The sequence below is a fragment of the Rhineura floridana genome, chromosome 5, assembly GCF_030035675.1.
Source record: "Rhineura floridana isolate rRhiFlo1 chromosome 5, rRhiFlo1.hap2, whole genome shotgun sequence".
Taxonomy (NCBI): Eukaryota; Metazoa; Chordata; class Lepidosauria; order Squamata; family Rhineuridae; genus Rhineura; species Rhineura floridana.
In genome coordinates this window covers 78,437,505-78,461,329 of record NC_084484.1, presented here as the reverse complement: position 1 = coordinate 78,461,329, position 23,825 = coordinate 78,437,505, and the positions used below count along the sequence as shown (strand labels likewise).

Below are 23,825 nucleotides of genomic sequence, written 5' to 3'. Positions count from 1 at the left end.
AGGGTGGGAGGAGAAGACAACAATGCATAGGGATCAAGCTTTGGGAGGAGAAATAATGGGAGAGGGAAGGGTGGGGCTTCTTTCTATCCCCCCCCATCAAACTTGATTTTGCTAATGGAGTTTAGCTAACAGAAAAATAATGAAAATAGTTGGCATTAGTAAATAACATTAATTCTTCAGTTGCATAGCAGGGTTTGACAGTTGGGTTTTTTTTAATGGTGATTGCATATATAAAATGAGGTTTTCTGTGTGGTTGCAAGGAATCATTGCAGCAACTGAGCTTCACCACTGAGGCAGAAGTCATAGCTCTGCTGAGATGATAGAGTTAATGCTTTCTCATGCATTATTCTTAAACAAATTAAGCCCAGACAGAGCCATAGCAGCAGTCTTGCCAGAAGGAACAGATGCTTGGAGGTGATGTAACTTGAGTTGCTAACTTCATCCTCTGTGGTGACCTCAGTAGTACTGCAGACAAAGGATATGTATATTTGGAGGTGAGTGGATATGGTAATGCCTCCTTTGATCTCTTCTTTTAACAGTGTTGGTAAAACAACATTTTAATCACTGCCCATGTGAGTAGACTGGATAAATAGTCAGTTTTTTCCCCGTAACGGGTTCTTTAAGAAAGATCTGGGTTTTGTTGTTGTTGGTTTTTCTTGCAATAATTGCTTAGGAACGCTTAGAGGCTATGATGCGGCGATCCATGGAACGAAGTCAGCAGCTAGAGCAGAAACAGAAGAGATGGTCATGGGGAGGAGCACTGGCTGCAAGCTCAGGCGACAGAGATGGTGAGTGAAACAGGCTGGCTGCATTGCAGATTCCAAACTGCAAATTCTTAAGATTAAAAAGAGAGCTGCAAAATCTGTTTTAGTAGCAGACTGTGATGTTTCTGAGAGAGGCTGTTGCGATGCATTATTAAAAGATGGATTTTACTGTTGCTTACTCAATTTCATTCCCTGGTATCTTCTTGGAAATGGGCCAACATCAGAGTTTCTCTACGCAGATTATATATCAAGAAAAAATAAAGACAACATAGAAATAAACCACTGCATTGTCAGTAGCCACCAGCTCTGTGTGACTTCGCAGAAGATAATCTATTTTTAGCTTGGGCACTCCTGAAATCTCAGGGGGCTTCTCCATGATTGTGCAGTATTTACAGCTGGAAATGAATTAGTCTCCTATCTTTGTGATCTAGCTTCTCTCTTTTTTCAGTTTCAAAGCAAGCTTCCTTTTTTTAAACCACCAACCATGCAGTAGCTTTTATGTTTTTCAGAAATAATTCAAATTTGTTATAAATTCACCAGCTCTTTCCAATAGATTTTGTTCAAGAAAAATATATTCAGGTGATGATACAGCTGTCCCAGTAACATCCCCATTAAAGCTAAAGTGTTTAGTAGTATTTTTTTTCTCCAGGGCGGTACAAAAAACCTATATGCATCACGAGAAGGACAGTCTTATTAAAATTCCTCTTGTATTGTTCGGTTTTTTTAATGCTCTTGATGTAATCTATCACCTCTTTGCTCTGATTTTTCTGTTGTGTAGGTGAATCAGAAAATACCCCACCCCCTCTAGGTTTAGCTGCCAACACCCTTCTTCCAGACTCTGTGGCCTCAACTGCTGCTGTCGATTCCTCCAATGGTATTTGAGAGATTCACAGTGCCATAGTGTCGTTTATCACTTTTAATGCATCCACCAATTTTGTCCACCTCCCTAATTGCTGTGTGTCATGTTGTTTCAGTTCAATCCTTGCCAGCATTTTTATTGGAAATTTGGGGTTCAGTTCCCCCAAGTACAGCTACTGCCTTTTCTCTGGTTAGAGCAGGGATAAGGAACCTGTGGCCCTCCAGATGTTCCTGGACTAAAACTCTCATCATCCTTGACCGCTGCTCATTCTGTCTGGGGCTGATGAGAGCTGGAGTCCAAGAACATCTGGAGGGCCATAGGGTCCCCACCCCTGGCTTAGAGTTTATGTGACACATTCTGTAGAAATGGAGCTTGTGTGGCAGGAGAGCTTGGTAAACTGCACCCATGTACTTCACTGTCCTTTTTGTGTGTTTGTTTTGTCATAATGAAGCACTGCATGCTTGGCATTTCAACATTGTAATAGTGATTCAAATAACTTTCCTACTAGCTGCTCTCAAGTTCATCTCCTTTTGTCCAATTGTGGGACGCACGTGTCATATGTATTGTGTGCCATTTGAATAGCTTCTATAGAGGGGGAAAACTGTGGCTTGAAACATTTCAATTAAATAATATGAGCATGTAGAATTAATTCCTTAATTGCCATTTCTCTTCACCTATTATCTAATAGAAATATTAGATAAAACTCTTATTTTGAATTAGGCTTCTTAAAGACATTATTATTACTTTGGATCATGATCATTATGGATTGCAGCAAATTAATTATCTTGGAGATTTAGGCTGCAATCCAATACACACTTACCCGAGAGTAAGTCCCATTGAACCCATGGTACTTATTTCTGAGTAATTTGATTGCTCTGTTAACCTGTTGAAGGATTCTAGTCTTTTAACAGTAGTGGAGTAGAATTAGACGTAGCAAAAACCTGAGTTTTTTCTTTGGCTAGATACTAGTAATTTATTTTATGATGGCATAATTAATTTCTGTGATGGGCAAATATATTTGTATGTATGTGTCTACACATAGAAATACAACTTGCTATTGCTTTTCTACAGTTTTTCAGTCAGTCATTTATACCTAGATGACTTGTTTTACTGTTATTTTGCAAGTGCTTGCATTGCCACACTGAGCTCCTTTTGGGAGGAAGGGCGAGATATAAATTTAATAATAAATTAAATTAAATTAAATTGCCCTTGCATAAGTCAACATCCTAGATCCATCCTAGCCAGCTCCCAACATTCTCTTCCTGCCACAGTGGTCTGCTTCACATGTAGAGAAGAACAGAGTGGCTACATCACTGCCCTGTCCCTGATGTTGCACAGCTTCCCTGGCCCCACCCCTGACATTCATTGGTTGAGCATGGATTTCTGAACAGGGGGAGCCTATGTATTGTGCAGGGTTGCAGTTCCCATGGAAGCCTATGCACAAAGAGGTCTATGGATTTCCCTGTTCCAGTGTTGATGCTCAGAACATAGTTATCAAGCACCGCAGCAGCCATACTATGTTGGGGGTAGGGCTAACAGTGTGGCCCTGTGGCTCCCTTTGAATTTTGAGGTGCCCTTCATTCCCAACATTCAGTTATACTCCAGGACAGCTAAGAAATAGGACCCTGGGTAGGGCTGTGCTGTTGAGGAGCTCAGTATAGTCGCTTCCATGGAGTTCTATAAGACTAAGTAAATGAGCTGCAATCTGGGACATAGTTGAGAGACAAAACATCATTGAAGGCACTGGTATCTCCAGGACCATGAGTGGACTTCCTGGAATGTTCTGGCAAGGATTGTTCTAGGAAAAAATAAACCTGCATTAAGGGGCATTGTTGCAGTGGGGTGCTATAGTAAAAACCTGCCAACCAAACCTGATGCTCAGTGACTCAACCTGCATTCTTTATTTTAATGACAGTCCCAGGCTATGGTCTGAAGGCACATGAGGCCAGCACCCTGATGAAGCTAAGCAGAGTCAGGTCTGGTCAGTGCCTGGATGAGAGACCGCCTAGGAACCATATGTAAGCCGCCTTGGATTTCTATCATGAAAAAAAAGGCGGGTATAAATGTAATAAATAAATAAATAAAACCACTGTCATGAACTGCTGCCAGTTCAGTCCCAGGACTCAATTTCAAACTCAGGGCAGTTGATCCTGGTCTGGCACAACCCGTGCCTCCCTTACCAGGGCTGAGTAAACCAACAACAACCCTGCAAGGTAAGTAGACTGCCACCACCCCTTTAATCCTGGTCACCCACTCTGGGCCAAGGGAAAACTCAACATGCCAGAAAAAGACCTGCCAAGGATTCCTAAAACCAGAGTCAAAGGTACACTCCTTGTCCTGGAGCCTTTAGGCAAAATACCGAAATATACGGTAGTCTGTGGCTAAATGGCCAAGGTTTGCCAAATCTCCCCTGCAATGAACACACACTGGTAAATAAGAAGTAGCTTTATTAGAATAAAAATATAAGTGCACAAAGGTATGGCAGTAAAATAATTCCTTAAAACCCACACCCCTGAGGGCCAGGTAAAATACAGAGAGAGAGTTACAGTCACAAATAAAAAGAATAAAACTGTCTAGCCTAATCTATATTACAGTAGAGGTAAATGGCAAACCACCTCACGGTTCGACATCTCCCCAGAGATGCAAAGCTTGGATAGCCGATGGAATATGGAACCCTACTGGAGAACCATAAGGAACATTGAGGAACAAAGGCTAAGGTCTGAATCCTATTCTTATGGGAAAATGCCCAACAGCAGCCAAGAATTAATTCAGGGGGCTTTCTGATGATGAAACCTTCTGGAGCTTTTGTGCCTAACGGTCACGCACTCACCAACCTTCTCAGGCAGATTGGCCTTGACATACCAGTCTCAACTGATCAGCAAGTGTTCTTGCTTGTAGCTTAATTAACTAGCTTCAGCTGTGAGAACTGCAATTCCATGTCCTCTCAGAGGCCCCATTTCAGGCAAGACGTTTCCCCTGTTTTTAACCTTTCAAACCAGGCATTTTTGACAACCACAGCAAGAATTCAGTGTGTTTACAGGCGGGAAATAGGGAGATGTAATGTGTAAGAGAAGTAGTGGGACCACTCTTGCTCAGAACACCTGAGCAAGTAGAAGGAAGCCAGTGGATTGCACTTCCCTTCTTTCTCCCAAGTTCTACAAGTGTGCTCTCGCCATATATTTACGAAGCAGTTGGTGAGTACAAAATAGAGATGGGAATTCCATGTCTTCTGAGTTGTAACTTCAAGATAAGAGTACACACCTCCCCAAACATTGTCCTATTATCAGCATGTTTGCTTACATGAAAGCATTCATGCTGGATCTTGTAACACCAAACAAAATATAGTTGGCAGAATGTTTGTTGCATAAATAATTAGATGCATTCATCAGAGTTGAACTGACAATTATATAATTATTTATTTATATTGCTTATAAGCCAAAATGGCTTCTAAGTAGTTTACATTTTAAAATCTTTTATAAAATGGAAATGGACCGCCTTCAAGTGATTCCGACTTATGGCGACCCTATGAATAGGGTTTTCATAAAATAATTAAAATACCTAATTACAATTAAATCAGAACATTAAAACATCCATAATTAAAAATATACGATAAAACAAACCAGTTAAACATATGATACTTAAAACAGTTAAAAACACACCAGTTCATATAGTCAGAAATTCAAGTGCAGGGGAATGCTTGCTAAACAAGTGTCTCTTCAGGAGTTGGCGGAATGCCAGTACTGATGGAGCCTTTTGCATTTTAGGAGGGAGGGCAATTGAAACCAAAGTATAGTAGACTAAAATATTAAAATCTATTTCTCTAAAATAAGTTGTCTGAAGTAGCCTTGTTCACTAAGAGACTGATAGACACTGTTGATGAACACTATTTATTACTAAGAACTAAATATAAAACATTAGCAAGAGTCCAAACATTTTGGCTAGCTTTGGTAGCCAGAAAAAGCATTATCAGCACTGACCCTGCCATGTGTGTATGTGTGTAATATATTGCCTAGCATCACACTACGTTTTGGAGACTCTTGGATTTCTTCTGCCATTACTTCTGAAACTGAGATGAGCCCCCGCCTTCCTACTTCAGTGTTCCATACTTGGAAAGAGGAAGTGGGCAGCTACTGTTCTTTTCTGCAGTGAGTTTCAGAGGTGCACAGTGTACATGAAGCACAATATAGCTACAATGCTTCCAAGCTGAGAGGAAGGAGGACAGGGTAGTTCTCCTTCCTGTTATACTGCGCTTTGGAGGTGCTCATTAGAAGGGAGAGGGATGCATGCCATTTTGAAGAAAATTGCCCCTAGAACAAGTATGAGCCTGTGGTTCTCCTGATGTTGCTGGATTACAATTCTCATTATTCCTGACCATTAGCCATGCTGGCTGGGGTTGATGGGAGTTGCATCTGCATCTAGAGTTTCACAACTTGCATCAGCGCCATCGTAGAGGTCAAGGATGATGGGAGTTGCAACCTCTGGAGGACCACAGGCTCCCCACCTCTGTTGAAGAACTTTGAATTGGTTAGAAACTGTGAAAAGTCTTCCAGCTTCTACACAATTGAAGACAAAAGAAGTTTGTCACATCACAGTTGCTTGTAACATTAGTGTTAGTTAATCTTTTTTCATATTTGCCGTGCTTTAGTATTATGTGTTCCCCAGCCATATAAGATAATCTTACACCATGTAGTGAAATTGAAATGTTTGTAAGCAGAGAGGCTATCCTCAGTTGTAGCTCATAGAATGGGCAGGCAGCTCCAGCCTCTACATTTATTAGATGTGCTTTATTCTTTGCTGTGATCCAGTCACAAGGTCCACAGTAGCAAAACCAAAGGTTAACTGTGGGAGCATTCAGTACTGTGGAATGAATATAAATGTCTTCAATGCGTCTCTCTGCAGCATGTGACAAACTTTCAGCTTCTACAATGAATCTGCCAAAGCAAATGGAGTTGCCTATCAATAAGCGTCTCTCCTACTCCACAGCAACAATAACATGTTCCCCTGACAGAGGCAAGTGAATGTGCTGCTCATTGTCACACCAGAAATAATCTCTCTCCTTTGGTGTTTAACGTGCATCTTTCTGTCCCCCCTTCCCCGAGCTCTACCTTTCTTTTCTCAATTGGTTAATCTTCCTACGTTTGGCAGAAACCAGTGCAGCTATTACTGCAGAATTTTAATAAATATGTTAGTGCAACTTTTCCACAGAAAATGAAGAGTGCTGCATTCACATTTCAGTATCACTGGGAACTTAAAGTTTTAAAGCAGACCCCAAAGCAGGTTTTTCATCATAAACATGGTTCGCTTCAGTAATTAAAGAGTACAGCCGATGATCTCAGTGGGACTTTTTTTAAAAGCATCTAAGTTCCTTCCCCCCCCCCCCCGGTGGAAGGTTTTAATTCCTACCTATAACTTTATAGGTTGCCTGGGATGTTTCTGCTGTCTTGGAAGCTCCATGCTGCATGAGGTTAAATCCAGAATAGGGGACTGCTTTCTTAAAGTAATCATTTTGTGGTGGAGTTGAATATAGTGCAGAAAGACAGGATTATAAACTTCAGTTTGCTGGATGTAACATAGTGCTATGAACTGAGAACTGCAAAGGTCCCTAGTTCAACTCTGGTGGCTTTAAGCAAGCCATATCATTGAGCTTATCCTCATATTGCAGATAGGGAGCTTAATACTGGCCTGCCTTACAGGGATGCTGTTAGTATTGCAATAAGATAATTGATGTAAGGCATTTTAGAATGTTCAGATCACTAGTCCAGACTGCTTTGAGATTCAACTGGTCAGGCAGAGTTATTAATAGGGGCAGGTATGAATAAAAGAATATTTGAGGTAGCTCTAAATATTAACAAAAAATGCCAAGCCTGATAGAATAGAAAGAAAAAGATCATTCATCACTAAATTTGCCAAGAAACACAACTGAGTGCCCTATTTCCCTTCAGGGAGCATTTGGATGGTTAATAGATGGAGTGTAGCCAAAGGCTGTCTTGTATACCTGTAACACTCAAACTATAGGACAGATCACCCTTGGGGGGGTGGGGGGAGTTCCAGGGAATTATAGGACTTGGAGGAAAGTGTCCTGTTAACCAAGACCAGGGTGAAATAAATGCCTCATGAATCTCACCAATCCACGCTGTATTTGTGGAGATAGTTGCACATATGTGATTTTAGAAAAAGAGTTCATAAAGAGCAGTCCCTTTGTTCTTATGATAATTTCTTGTGCCTTATTTTAAGACTGGGTCAGGGTGATCCTGTTCTATTTGTCTTCTAATACCACCATTGGGATTCATATACCAGTTCATAGATTCTTGCACATAGCAGACTGTATGGGAAAATCTCTGCATGGTCACTGTACAGGGTTGGGGGGGGGGCAAAGGAGAACCTGTTTTGAAGGGAAGCCCAAATTTTTAAAAGTTTGAGAGAGACTGCTGTAGCAAAGGCAAGCTTCAGGCATGTTCTCTGTAGGGGAAAAATGGCATTTTATAGGAAGTGGACTGGTTAAATCCACATTTGAGGGTAGATTTTCTGGGCTTAGGCTACCCATGCCACATCAGCCATAATACCCAGCAGTGGGCAACTCCGAATATTTAATTACTCTAAATTACTTTTGAGATAATAGTTCTGTGTTGTTTTTTGCTGTTGACAGGAGTTTTTGTCTGTTGTCAACTTGAATGGAATTCCAGTCAGGCGTTGTGAGCATTTTTTAGTACTGCTTTGGTGCAAGAATGTGTTCTGTTGATTTTCTGTGGAACTTCCATTTTAGTGTTGGATCACAGCCTAACGCCTGATCCTGTGTTTCAGCTTTCACTATAGTGGTGGAAGCGATCTATATAAAGTAAAGTCCAGTCCTATACCTAACCATCACTGCTGAGCTAGCTGATTCTGCTCTGGTTGCCAGAAAATTATCACTACCAATTTTCCCATTACTGCTGATTATGCTCAGTGTATGTTTGCCATGGACTCCACAGCTCTTGTGGCCCTGAAGCTTATGGGTTGCCAAGCAAAGAGGCTGGAAGGGCTCTACTGCTGAAAGATTAATGCAACTCACTGTGGCAGTCAGTACACTAGTATTGCTGACTTCACCTGAGTGTAGAATCAAGATTCCAGCACATAATCTTTAAGCTTCCTCCGTGCATCACTTATGAACTGGGCCATTAACTAATAGTTTTAGCATTAATGTATGTACTCAAATGGTAATGCATGAATATACAAATTCATTTATAAACTCATATTTCATGATGTTGCAAGTACACTGTAGCATACATCATTCTCTGGTAAATCATAAGGAGGCTAATACTTAAATGTCTATTTTACTTGTTAGACTGGTAAATAGACAAGTTTAAAACATTGAAAAGTGAAGCCCTCCTTGGTAGAATTACATCCAAAGATTTGAAATTCATAAATATTTCTAGTTGTTTGTTCTTTTGCTCTTCATTCATTTTTGTTCAGCCATTCATTATATTGTTTGCAAGTTTTAGAAATGGCTTTTTTCTTAATGTTTTTGTTTGTTTCCATTCTTCAGCTCATCGCATGCATCTTAGTCCAATGGAAAATTTTATTATTTCTCGGCTATTGACACCCACACAAGCTTCTTTAGCCAGAAGCAGAAGTACATTAATGCTTTCTGAGCAATACAAAGATCCAGGTAAACTCAATGTCTTAAGGAATGTATTAGGCACATTGAAAAACTTTAATTCAAGATTTTTTTCTAGCAGAGATTACTTTTGTTCCACTTGTGATAATAATCTATCAAACATGGAAAAAGCTGCAGAGCTCTATTCAGGAGCTTTAGCACCTGATTCTCTTAGAATGTAGCTTGAATGATGTAGCATTCCAGATGGGCAGAAAGTAAACAGCAAAACAAAGTATTTTCTAAATAGTGATTTATAATGATGTTTGTGTTTTCCAGCAGTCTAAAAACTATCCATTAAAGCAGCATATTAGGGCTTTAAATAGCAGTTTTACTAATGCTAAACAAGATAAGTGATTATCACCTAGCCAGTGAACTGCTGTAATTCAAGGTTATTTATCAAAGCAGTAACATCAATACCACAAGTTTAGATATATTTCCGAATCTAAAGTCATGAAAAATTAACCTATAACACTATTTCTCAGAACAAGAGTTTTTAATCTTTTAAGGGTGACCTGATCTTTAAAACCTGACAATATAAAGCTCTTAATTTCCATGTGCAAAAGTTTATAGGTTTAGTGAAGGCACTTCAAAAATGTGTAGTGGTTGTATAAAGAGAGAAAATATGTTCAGTAATGTGTTTGAACAGTTTGTGTTTGGCTGTTTCTAATAAGACTGCTGTTTTTTCCTTTTTCCTTGCTTCCTTTGTCTATGTTCCCTATTGCTCTTGCTATTGTACTATAACTCTTTAGTATTCCATATCTGTCCTCGTGTAGCACCAGCTAGCCCTCTTAAATCTCCTTACAAGCCTTCCCCCACTCGAAGTGTGGAGAGAAAAAAGGCAGCTTCTGCTTCCACATCTGATGCAATGAGAGGCGCATCTGCAGCTGAGGTGTCTCAGGTGAGCTTGAAACCTGGCTGGAGCCAAGATAGATGCTCTTTTTTAATGTATATATTTATAAAGTGGTGGGAATTCTGTGTCAGAAATGACCCCTCTGGATTTTTCCCTCCCATTCCTGGCCACCTTGTTGCATCCATTCCTTTGCTTGCTAAAGGTTTTTTAAGCAATGAAGCTTGTAATTGGTACCATTAGATTGGGTGGAAATCTCAGTATTTAGTGACTATCTAGGTCTGATATGATTTTGTATTTCCCAGATGTGTAGAGTTTTTGAAACTGAGATTAGATTATCACCTTTTAAATTGGAGATTTGCATTATTGTAAATTCACTGAACATTTTAAAGTGCTGTCTTCCAATGCTTTTCATGAAAGATTTAAAAAAATGAGTGCATCACTTTTAATTTGGTTGAAAATTGAACTTTTCTTTTTTGTTTTAACTCAGCACAAAAGTAGTTTTGTTTGTAACAGATAAAGTATGTTAATGGTAATTAGAATAGGTTTTAGGGACATTTACAGTCTTGTATCATCCTTGCAACTGGAGGATTTGCTATGTGTGTAGCTCCACATGGCAGTCAAAATAAAAAGGAAACGTGTTCTCATGCATTAATGTACTAATTGTATATATATTATACAATTGGGGGCACTCTTAGAATTCTGCTGGTGTAACTAAGCAGATGACAGCACAGAAAAATATGCAATTAGAGAAGCACCAATGGTATTTTTTCTTCAATACTCAAGTACGTGCTTCCAGAAGAATAAATTAGAGCGGATGACCGGGAGTTAACACTGGATGTAGTCAAATGTCAGAAATATGCTTTTGTATGTTAGTGCTATGCTTTTCCACAGACAGTGTGCAAACTGATCATGGCTGTGCTGTCTTGTGTTCTACATAACTACTTACGATAATGAGTGTGCAGTTTGGTTTATTTTTATTTATTTATATTCCACCCTTACTCCCAGTAGGAGTTCAAAAACACTAAAAACACTCTAAAAATCTTAAAAACAGACATTAAAATATATTAAAACAAAACATCTTTAAAAACATATTTTTTAAAAAGCTTGAAAAACATATTAAAAAGCAGTTCCAACACAGACTGGGATAAAAGGCTTGTTCAAAGAGGAAGGTCTTAAACAGGCGCCGAAAAGAGATGGTGCCTGTCTAATATATAAGGGAAGGGAATTAAATTCCAAAGGGTAGGTGCCACTACACTAAAGGTCTGCTTCCTGTGTTGTACAGAATGCACCTCCTGATAAGATGGTATCCATAGGAGACCCTCACCTGCAGAGTGTGGTGATCGACTGGGTATATAAGGGTTAAAATGATGTTTCAGGTATCCTGGTCCCAAGCTGTATAGGGCTTTGTACACCAAAACCAGAACCTTGAACTTGGCCCAGTGGTTAATGGGCAGCCAATGCAATTCTTTCAGCAGCGGGGTGACGTATTGGCGATACCCTCCCCCAGTGAGCAGTTGCACTGGTGCAAGATGCAGCAGCTTCCGGACCAACCTCAAGGGCAGCACCACATAGAACACATTACAGTACTCCAGCCTGAAGGTTACCAGTGCATGGACAACAGTGGTCAGGCTATTGCGGTCCAGAAATGGCTGCAGCTGTATTACCAGCCGAAGCTGATAAAAGGCATTCCTAGCCATTGAGGTCACCTGGGCCTCTAACGACAAAAATGGATCCAGAAGCACTCCCAGGCTATTTTATTTTATTTTATTTATCTATTTGTTAGATTTATATCCCACCCTTCCTCCCAGTAGGAGCCCAGGGCTACAGACTGTGAACCTGCTCTCTGAGGGAGTATGATCCCATCCAAAACAGGCAACTGACCAATTATATGAACTCAGGAACCACCAACCCACAGTGCCTCCGTCTTGCTAGGATTCACACTCTGTTTATAGCCCACCACCGAGTCCAGGCACCAGTCCAGAGCTTCCATGGCCTCTCCCAATTCAGATGTTACGAAGAAATAGAACCGGGTATCATCAGCGTACTGCTGACCCTCACCCCAAATTTTTTGATGACCACTCCCAAGGGTTTCATATAGATGTTAAACGGCTATTTCACAATTGAGAGTGATCAGTGCAATAGTATGGTAACATGTTTTAAAAGTGGTTGTATTATGAGACAAGTGGATTGGGAATTTTCATTATTGTATAGTTGTGTTTAGTTTAAGGTTGTAAACAAAAGCCACATTGAAAGTTTAACACAGAAAGGTGTGAAAGTTTAACATGGAGAGATGGGATACAAATATTTTAACTAATATTGCTTTCTTTAAAGAACTGTACGATAGTAAAGCAGACTCGCTCCACTTTTTTTTTGTAGACATTTAGGCACAACTGGATGTGACCTGATCATTAAAAAGTTGTTACGTAGTCAGAATAGGTTCCTTTCACTTGTAAAATACTGAAATTAGTATGTGAAATGACATTGCTTCTCCCACACTCCTCAAATTCCCCAGAAGTTTAAGCTTGCATAAAAAAATAATGTAGGAGATATTGCTAGTCATCACAAGTCGATCTGATCTGTTTCTTCCATCCTAAACCTTCTTATTCTGTTAACCTAGACGCAGCAGCAGCTGCAAGTTTTAGAGAAGGTCATGGCACATTTGATTTAGTTACACTTCTAAAGCAGGTCCAGGCATGACAGAATCTGCATGGGAGACCAACCGAGAACTCCAGTGTATGCTACTCAGAGGTGCTTGGAGGAATCCGGGGGCAGAAGATGTTAATAAATGACATAGCGATGTGAGAGCAATTTCTTTGAGTGCGGCAGGACAAGTAAACAGCTATTTTTTGAGGCTCCAGACTAGTCATTGGGGGGGTGTCTTGCTTTTATGCTTGTGTATTTACTGGTGTGTTCTATTTTCTTGGAGGCACTGGCTTAGATGAAGAAGATTCCTATGCTTACACTATTCATAGCTCTAATAACATGGATTTGGGGGGAGGGGACTGTCCCTAAGCTATTATTTGGCTAAAATTGGAGAGAGTTGGATTTACAGATTCATATTAAGGGCCCTCTACCTCTTCTCCCATAATTAAAGTATTACAACTAGCCCAGTGGTATGTTTGGGTTTTTCCTCTGACATATTGAATCAAAAAGCTTTAAAAACTCCCCTAGGTTTCAAAGCTGTTTGCCCTGCATTGTGTTTCATGAACTTATGGAACTTTTTGTATGCTACTTTGGAACCTGATTACTATAGCTTGTAAGTTTTTGTATCCCGACATAATTCTGAGCAAGGGCACTTAACTGTGTTAATTTAGCACTGCACTGTTTTGATTAGTTATTAAATTCACTAATAGGCAAAAAACCTTGCAGTTTAAGAACGTACCTATAGCCAACAGATATTTCTATCAAACTTTAAAAAGCAGGGAAATTGGGCAGCTATAGTGAATGCACCAGGGGAGCAGGAGACCTGAACTCCTCTCTCAAATGTTGGACTGCCGTACAAATTTGTAAAAATGTAAACACAATTTGGGTTGGTCTTTCACAGTCCAATTCACTTCCAGTGTGGCTTGGAAGAATTTTGTAACCTGTGCCTCTGAGCATATGGTGAGTGGCAGAGGATGGAAAAGTTACTTTTCCAAGCTCTGGGAGTGGTGGCAACACCTGCCATCTCCAAAGATGGAGAATCACATTTTTGTTTGTATGTTGATGTTCTTCTTACTTTCCTTCTTTCCTATGCTACCACTGTTTCTACAGAGAATCTAATCTAGAAAATTACATTTATCTCATTATTCATCCTAGAAATCTGTGTCATATTTATTTTTATTAACTTCCAAATCCTCTTTATTGGTCAATATCATATGATGGTGAAGATAGCCTTTTTTGTTTCAAACTGGAGGTTATGCTCTGTTTTTATTTTGGATGCATTAACAGTTGAATCTGAAACTGCAGTCTGATGTAAAAAGCAGACTGATTACAATATGTTGCTACTTAAGCAATAACTCTAGCTGTTGGAAAAAACAAACTTGGCCTGCCCAAGATGCATGTTTTCAGCCTGCTATGCTTAAACCACTCCACTTTAGGAAAGGTGTGTTTGGTCAATTAAAAACATAGAGCGCACCTAGGAATTTGCTAGAATATATTTTGCCTCCCACTGTTTTATCTTGTTCTTGTGCAAACAGAGACACTCCTCATGTCTGTTGGAAACAGTTCTGCAGAATAGTCAGTGTCATTATTCCACAATTGTTTTCTGAATTTTTTTTAGTGTTGCAAAGTGTTGCTATAGTTCACATATTCACAGAAACAGATGCAAAAGAAAATGAGTTACTATAGGGAACTTCACTAAAATTGCAAAGTAAATCAAACAAATTTAAAGTGACTATCTGAACTATATCAGCGGTTTTAATATTGTTTCCTCTCTGCTAAAACAACATCAGCACAGCACATGTCCTGTTTCTGTTCTTTGGGCTGATTGCAGGTGTTGCCACCACTCACCATATGCTCAGAGGCACATGTTACCACATTCTTCCAAGCTACACAGGAAGTGGATGCAACTATACAGCAACTAGTACATAGGGACCAAGAGAACTATTACAATAGTTATTGTAAAGAAACAGAAGAGGACAACAAAAAGGATAGAACAAGAGCCCTATTCCAAAAGATGAGAGAAATTAAAGGGACATTTAAACCAAGGGCAGGGCTGTTGAATAATCAACAAGGGAACATACTGCCTGCCTGAGATGAAATAAAACGAAGATGGAAGCAATACACTGAAGAACTATGTAAAAGATGCAAGGATGACAGATTCATTAACGGAGGAACCGTATGATGAAGAACCAGAAATTTTAGAATGCGAGGTGAAAGCTGCTCTTAAAATACTTGGAAGAAACAAATCACCAGGAAAAGATGGCATACCAATAAGAGTTGCTACAAGTTACTGAGACTGAATCTGTCCAAATTTTGAAAAATATTTGTCAACAAATATGGAAAACTAAACAATGGCCCGCAGACTGGAAGTGCTCAATATACACCCCAATTCCAAAGAAAGGGGATCCCAGGGAATGCAGTAATTATTGAACTATTGCCTTAATATCCCATGCAGGTAAAGGAATGCTCAAGATTCTACAACAAAGGCTCTTACCACATATGGAGTGAGAAATGCCAGACGTCCAAGCTGGATTTAGAAAAGCAAGAGGCACCAGAGATCATATCACAAACATATGTTGGATAATGGAACGGACCAAGGAATTTCAAGAAGCTCACCCTGTGCTTTATAGATTACAGTAAAGCCTTTGACTGTGTAGATCATGAAAAACTATGGAAGGCTTTTAAAGAAATGGGGGTGCCATAGCATCTGATTGTCCTGATGTGTCACCTATACTCTGGACAAGAGGCTATTGTAAGGACAAAATATGGAGAAATCTATTGCTTCCCCATCGGAAAGGGTGAGAGACAGGGGTGCATTTTTTCACCCTATTTGCTTAATCTATACGCAGAACATATCATACAGAAAGCGGGATTGCACCAAGATGAAGGAGGTGTGAAAATTGGAGGGAGAAATATCAATAATTTAAGATATGCAGATGATACCATACTACTAACAGAAACCAGTAATGATTTGAAACGAATACTGATGAAAATTAAAGAGGAAAGCACAAAAGCAGGACTACAGTTGAACGTCAAAAAGAATAATGACAACAGAAGATTTATGTAACTTTACAGTTGCCAATGAGGACATTGAACTTGTCAAGAATTATCAATACCTCAGCACAATCATTAACCAAAATGGAGACAATAGTAAAGAAATCAGAAGAAGGCTAGGACTGGGGAGGGTTGTGACGCCCTTCCCTGGCTCTCCCTGTCAGGTTCCTACCTGCGCGTGGCTACTGCCTGTCACTAGGCACCACCAGGGACTCCACCAGTCCGGACTGTCCTTTTTTATTGTTTCTCTCCCCGCTCTAGCACAGATCTCAACAGATCCCCCTGCTAGGCAACCACCAGTCACGTCCTAATACTAGTATTCCCAGAGACTCTGAATACTGGTATTGTTATTCTCTTCACCGCTGCCACCATTTGTTACAGTTCCCCTTCAGCCTTGGTCATTACCTTACCCTCCCTTCTGGTCTGTGAAACCCCAGCCAAGGATCAGGCCTTTGGTAAACCAAATTAAGTATTTATTAAAGATAACAAAGCTAACAAGATTAACAAGATTTCTTCTTAAGGCACATAAGCATATGGTTTTACTCAATACTAATCCGAACTCCACCCCCCTCCTTCTCCACTCTCTCCTGGCAAACAACTCTCTCAAACCCCACCAAGCAACCCACTCTTTCTCTTCTCCTTCCAGATTCCACTCTCACTCTTCCTTTTATACGTTCAGCCATTTTAAACACTCAGCCAATCATCTCGCATTCTACTGCCCATTCACTCCCCCTCCTCTTTCACTCCACTTACCATGTATCTTCTAAACAACCAACACTTACCATATATACATTAATATAGGAACATCACAAGGGTAGCTATGAGAGAACTAGAAAAGGTCCTCAAATGCAAGGATGTATCGCTGAACACTAAAGTCAAGATAATTCAGACAATTGTATTTCCAATCTTTATGTATGGATATGAAAGTTGAACAGTGAAAAAAGCGTGTAAGAGAAAAATCAACTCATTTGAAATGTGATGTGGAGGAGAGCTTTGCAGATACCATGGACTGCGAAGAAGAGAAATAATTGGGTGTTAGAACAAATTAAACCAGAACTGTCACTAGAAGCTAAAATGATGAAACTGAGGTTATCATACTTTGGACATATAATAAGAAGACATGATTCACTAGAAAAGACAATAATACTGGGGAAAACAGAAGGGAGTAGAAAAAGAGGAAGACCAAAAATGGTTGGATTGATTCCATAAAGGAAGCCACAGACCTGAACTTACAAGATCTGAACAGGGTGGTTTATAACATATGCCCTTGGAGGTCACTGATTCATAAGGTTGCCATAAGTCATAATCGACTTGAAGGCATATAACAACAACATGTTTATTGAGTTCAGTGGGATTTACTGCCATGCAGTCATGTTTAGAATAGGTAAAGCTGACCATGGGGGGGAGGAGAAGGAGGCAGGGAGGGCTGAAGTTGGCAGGGGAGGAGAAGAAGAGGGGGGGAGGGAGAGAGGTAGGAGGAAGGGAGAGTTGAGCCCCAGCTCTCTCACGAGGCCCAGGGAGGGGGAAGGCATGAGTTTCAGATTCCCCAGCAGATAGAAGGCACGGAGGATCCAGTTGTTGTTGAGTCTTCTCAAGACCTTGGGAAGGGAGTGAGCTTGATGTCGTGCCAGTTCCCACAAACGACGCTGCCTCTGAAGAAGACAACGCGCAGTCCCTGGACATGCCAGTAGAGCCGTTGGGCGATGCTTCGGAGCGCACAATAACCCCCCCTTTAACAAGCGGCTTTCGGGATGCATCAAACGCTTCTCCGACTCGTGACCTCAAGCCTCAAGGAGCTGGTTCTTTCCGACGAGCCGTTGGAAGCACGCCCCCCCCTTTACCTCGCTCTCGACACCGTGAGAAACTGACAGGGCAGAGGGAGAGCGTGCGCAGGAGTCAGATTAAGATTCAAGACTTTTCCTATTTAAGACTGCAGCTCTCGGATTAGGGCGCTGAATCAACTTCCTTCATACGTTGCAGAGCATGTGTAGAGTTTAGTTGGGGAATTGTAGTGAGCTGGCATAGGGGATACTATGAAGCGTGCTGCCTTCGGTGTATCCATTAATTTAATAAAAAAAGAATTGCTTACACCTGCGTTTCAGTCTCGTGGCTCCCACACTGAACGGGACAGGGAAGGAGGAGAAAGGCAGGTCTGATCATTTGCATGCTTATTGAGTTCAGTGGGATTTCCCCCCCTGCAATCATGCTTAAGCTGCGTAAAACTGAACATGGAGAGGGGATGGGGGATGGGAAGGGAGGGGATGGGCAAAGGAAGGGGGAGGGAAGGCACAAGAGGGAGGGGATAGGAGGGAGGAGGAGGGGAGGGCAGGATTGCTCATTTGCATGGTTTTTGAGTTCAGTGGCATTTACTCCTGTGCAATCATGCTTAGGATAGGTGAAACTGACCTGGGGGAGGAGCAGGAAGGGGGAGGAGAAGAGAGGAGATTGGGTGTGTGGGCATTGAGCAGAGCGGAAGCCCCTTTCTTTTCCAAAAGGAAAACACTGAACAGTATCATTGTTTATCAGCGTTTCCCCCACCTTTTTATTCTACTGCAGGCACAAGTAGTCTCCCACCCAAATTTAAAGCAAAGCTGTCGCTGGTCACATCCACATCAGACCTTTATTTTGCTTTACACAGTCATGGCTTTTCCCAAAGAATCGTGGGAAGTGTAGTTAATTAAGGATGCTGAGAGTTGTTAGGAGACTCCCTGTTCCCCTCATAGAGCTTCAATCAGAGTGGCTGACTGTTAAACCACTCTGGCCACTGGAGCTCTGTCAGGGGAATACGAGTCTCCTCTCAGCACCCTTCACAAACTACACTTTGGGAGAAACCATGACTGTCTAAAGTGAAATAAATGTCTGGTGTGGCCTCCTGATTAGCCAAGCGAAGCAGCGGTGAGTCTGGCTTTTAGAACACTTGATAGTTGGTTCTTACTGAGCATGCCTGGGTTTTCATTGAGTTCAATGCTAAATTTCTTAAATCAATTAAAAACCAGCCAGGCATTTTAAAAAAATTTAAACTGCAGAAGATGAAGGTCAGAGTATGGGGCACAGTCAGTAATAGGACAGGTACAAATTATGAGAACTCTGACAGAAAAATGTCCAACACAGGTCTGGTTTTTCTGTCTCTTTATACTTTGAACTCTTGATTCTCTCGGACTGTTTTATGTATCACCATGAAAATTTAGAGGGTTGTTAAGCAAGCGTTTCTGAGTTCAGGATTGTAAGTTTTGTAATGTGTTGTGTTGAAATGAGCTTATAGGAAGCAGCAGTATGGCATGGGGGTATTTTCAATTTAACATTGTAGAATGCTAAAAATCCATACTGACTATAGTATACAGCCACTCTTGTGGCTGTATAATATATTGCATGTTATATTCAGCTTATATGTATGAGCAAAGATTAATGGATTTTTGTTTGTACATATAAAACCTTTTGCAGGTATCTGTGTATCTATCACTGAAACATTGTTTTCATCAAATGACAAAAGAATCTCTTCTTTTTTGAAGACTGAGAAGAAAAAGAAAGAGAAGCGGCCTACAACACCTGGCACATCATCTGGTTTGGGATCTCCTCTTAGAAGATCTGATTCTCCAGCGTCCATGTCTAAGCTATCAGGTTCACCTGCAACTCCTAAGTAAGAATATTTAGCAAAATCTCATTGGGACCACGAGAGAGTTTTAGTTGTACGTAGGAAAGATGCTGGCTTCACATGCTATTAGCTTTCATTTTTCACTTTATTTACAGTGTGTTCATAATTTTGTTTTCAACATTACATAAAGTAACTGGGAAGTCCACATGGTGGGTAGGATAGTCAGCCGCTTCCAGCCTTGCAGACAAATAGTGGCAGTGGAATATCACTTGCATCTCTTTGCTTTCCCTGTCTCTAAAGCAACCATTGCGAGGGGGAGAATTAGGTCAGAGGAAGCTTCATCAGAGCCCACATTTCCCTATATCTTCATGGTCAGCTTGATGTAGGGGAAAGAAAGGAGAACAAAGGTGGTTGCCAAGGGAAAAGTCCCAGTCTAATAACCCACAGTTTTATTATCAGAATATACCTGAAGATAAAAACAGCAATTCTTAAACATAGTCTGGTAGATGTATTGAATCACATTATTTTTGTGCTTTAACATTTTATCAAGATGTATAGCTACTGCTGTGAAATATTTCATAAGTCATTCCTGGCCTAAATTCTGCAGAAATGCCTTTGTAGTGTAGTTGCCAATAAAGTGTCTTCTGTCTTCATATTTGAGTGCATAGATGAGTAAGCAACATTTGTCACTTAACCAAATGGCATTTGTCTGTTGGCAATAAGACAGACAGATGCATGTCTGGAAGCAGTCATTCATTTTGAGTGATTCAAACAGGTCTAGTGCCAACACCAGGCATATTGGAGCATTTGCCAGGGTCCATGTGACAAGGCAGGGTTCTGCGGAGCTAATGTCTTCCCTAGTTCCTCCAGCACTGGCTGCCAGTTGGGCCCTCTAGCAGTGGTGTCACTGTCATGGGCATAATGCTCCCCTTTGACAGTTGCTCATAGGATTACACAGTGGCATATACCTGTTTGTATATGTTACAGGAAAGGTGGCAGCTTCCTGGGCCAGGGCCTGTGAACCAAAAAGGGGGAAGGCTAGGTGCTACTCCATCTTCTCCCTGGGTTTACCTAGCAGCAGTGGTGGCATGGAACAAACTAGCCGTTGCTAAGCAAGTGTGTGAGCAAGCACGTAGCCAGGAAATAGGGCCCATGTGGTGGTAGGCTGGTGGACACTGAGAGGCTTGCTGAGGGTGGCCTGCCTAGGGCCCACAAAAATTTGGAGCCTTGCCTTACATTAAGCAGAATGGTTAAAGGCTATAATCATAATTACATTTCTGATTTTAAACCCATAATTTGCTTTAAAATCACAGATTTTATGGACCCAATCCAACTATATCACAGAAAATAACTACAGCTTAAATTACTATTAGCTTGCAATCACCCTATAGTTAGATCGAGGGGAAGAGCATAAAAGCAGCAGAAGTAAAGAGATGCTGAGTCTATAGATGTGGAACTGGTTAGGATACAAAGTTTTAAAGTACAGGCGGGCCCTGCTTATACGGCAGGTTCCGTTCTGGACTGCCGCCAAAAAGTGGAACCCATTGGCGATAATGGTGCGTGTCACGCGAAAATGGTGCGCGACGAGCAAAAACCGCTGTAAAAGCGGAACAAGCGCCTTAAAGCGGGGACTTTGCCTAATTGAAAGTCGCCGCACTAGCGGAACACCGAAAGGCGAAGCGCCGTAAAGCGGGGCGCGCCTGTAACCATCAGCTGGAATGAGGCAAATTGTTGCAAGTGAGGGTGTATACACAGAGCTTGCTTGGGAGTCTTCTCAGTTTCAAAAGTGGCTTGTAGTGCATGAGTGGGGAGAGGTGCTCCTGTTGAACTACAGACTAACATTCTCATTGGGCACATGGAACTAGCAGTGCAGTTCATTAGATCCTCACCAAAAGGTTTATCTCATAACTGTCATTTTCCAAGGCAACCCTGTTTAAAACAATTAAGAATAACTGGTGTAAGATTAAGTCTCTAATGCATAAACAAGGTGAGCAAACCAGAATGCTGTTCCTTGATAAGAAGAAGAACATAGGGAAAAAATTAGTAGAAGGAAGGATTGTATTTCCCCAAAAGTTCATTAGGCAGAGACAGAAAATAAAAGATAAATTGGATACCAAGAAATGCTGACTAGAGGACAAAAGGGACAAGGAGATTTGTATATATCTGGCTGAAATTAGAGCTGAGCCAGGAAGTGGCATGTATATTTAATAGTAGAGAGATGTCTACAAAATATATAGAATCAGCTGATTTTGATGTCTTCTCACTTAAAAGTAGATACTGATAACTTCAAATCGTTGCCATGTTCAGATCTGTATTCACAGTCAAAAATGGATCTTCACTTAAAGACAATGAATTACTGGGGGGATATTCCCACACAAACAAGCTAGTGTATTGATATGAGGTCAAGTTATGTGTTTGTCATTGACTTAGGTTCCCCCCCCCCATGTTTTCATGCTTTCTGAATCTACCAATCAAGATGAAGTCAAATTGTCTCATGATATTTTAATTTTTGTGAACAAGTATGGCATGGATTTGCCATTAAACCCAGTTGACACAACTTCTCTTTGCCTGCTTTTTAACAGTCAATTTGCTGCCTAGCACATGATCTATTTCTTCCAAATATTTTTGGTCACAGTTCTATTTTGCCTGAAAACAGTCTACAAACCTAATTCTCATTTTGTGTTTGTAGCTTTTTGTTTCATTTTTTGTTTGATGTAAAAGGATGGGGGGTGTAGAGGGAGGAAATTAGCCAAGGTTAAGATCAGTTAACCATTGATTTGTACTTTCTGGATTTGATTGGTAGTATGATATGGAATTATTTATTTTAATTTATTTTTTAGAACAATCACAAAGAGTTACCCTCAGTCTCCCAAGACTACTAAACAGTATCCAGCTTCTCCTGTGAAATACCGTGCCAGTTCAAATCTCAGCCAAGAAACACCTAAGAAAAAGGCAGAAAAGCATAAAGACAATCAAAGGGAGACTATTAGCCAGAAAAGTCAAGCAACACCTGCTGAAGAGGCTGTAAGCCAACCTTTTGCTGAAAAATCTCTGTCTTCTATAGGAAAGACTGAAGGCAATGAAGGTGTGTCTTTTTTCTTTTAGTTTTTTGTGGGGCTGGGTGTTGTTGTTTTTTGCTTCTACAGAAATTCCCCAATACCTCTTCACTCCATATAGTATTGATTCAAATAACTAGCGCTATGATTTTTATCCTTGCGGCACAGAAAATTTGGCACTGATCCAGAAAGTGCTATCAGCACCTTAACTTTATGAGAGTTGCCCTCAGGAACTCTTGATAGAGTCTTCAGTTAGGGCTAGCAGCAGTAGAGTATTAAGAATAAAATATGGGATGCTTTGCTGTCTGGAAAGGCCTATTGGTAAGCATAGTATCTGGAGGATCCAGACATAACTCCTGGATGTTTTCTTGTGCACTTCCTTGTTGCAGTGTCAACCTCAATACAATATCATGCCCTGCTTTACTGACGATAATATGAATAGTAGGTGCAATGAGGAATAATTTGAGAACATTTTTTCTACTTTAAAAAGTGAAACAAAGGTTTCATTTGCACAATTAGTTGAGGTAGCGGTCTAGGAATAGGGTTGTTACAGCTTTGTTGATATGCCTTCTAAATATTTTTTCTCTGCTTAGTAATTTTTTCGCTTTTCCTCTTTTGCCGCTTCTGTGGAACGTTCAAAGTGGCCCTCACTTTGACACTGAACTTATTTGTACGTCAATAAATTTAGAACATCTGTGAGGAATATATTTCTGTCATTACTGAACTTACTGTCTGACTATTCCAGTGTTCCAGTAGTTGCTACTTCTAAACAAAACAACTTCAGAAGAGACTGACTTAAAAGTAGATGTCGGGAAGCCAGGAGGTTGCGTAATCTTTACCACACCTGTTCCTTTTTCTTTTCTTTTTATAAATATTTTCTTTATTGCATAGGTTGCCAATGTGGAGTCCTCCAGATGTTGTTAGACTATGTGTCCTATCCACCTCACCAACATGATCAAGGGATGCTTGTAATCCAAAAATATCTGGAGGGCACTACGTAAGCTAATCTTGTTTTTTGGTAAACAAGCAAGAACAAGAAAAAGTAAACATCTCGCACTACAAACCCAGTACTAGTGTAGTGATTTCAGATATAAGAAGTTGAAAATCAGTAAGAAGGTGAAAATCAAGTAAGAGAAATAATGCAGTGGATCATATGGGCATAAATCGATCCAAAATAATGTTTGTGATTTCAGGAGTCAAAATCAGAGTGTTCTTTATATACATTAAATGGCCTGGAACACAGATGGGGAAGCTGTGACCCTCCAAATGTTGTTGCACTACACCTCTTACCAGTCCCAGCAAGCATAGCCAATTGTCATGAGTAGTAGGAATTGCAGTCCAGCAACATTTGGAGGGCCATAGGTTCCCCACCCT

At 40.6% G+C, this 23,825-nt stretch overlaps 1 protein-coding gene across 5 annotated transcripts in view; it reads left to right on the top strand.

Moving 5' to 3' along the window:
* The window catches only part of MAP7D2 (MAP7 domain containing 2), a 128,950-nt gene that overhangs the window by 88,444 nt on the left and 16,681 nt on the right, over positions 1-23,825 (top strand). For 3 of the 5 annotated variants that reach the window (XM_061627272.1, XM_061627275.1, XM_061627276.1), the window contains exons 4-10: positions 674-788; positions 1,543-1,638; positions 6,523-6,633; positions 9,146-9,268; positions 10,006-10,154; positions 19,313-19,440; positions 22,236-22,480. In XM_061627272.1, coding sequence (XP_061483256.1) covers positions 674-788; positions 1,543-1,638; positions 6,523-6,633; positions 9,146-9,268; positions 10,006-10,154; positions 19,313-19,440; positions 22,236-22,480 — 967 coding nt within the window. The remainder of the gene's footprint in view (positions 1-673; positions 789-1,542; positions 1,639-6,522; positions 6,634-9,145; positions 9,269-10,005; positions 10,155-19,312; positions 19,441-22,235; positions 22,481-23,825) is intronic. The other 2 variants (XM_061627273.1, XM_061627274.1) reach the window with 2 other exon arrangements.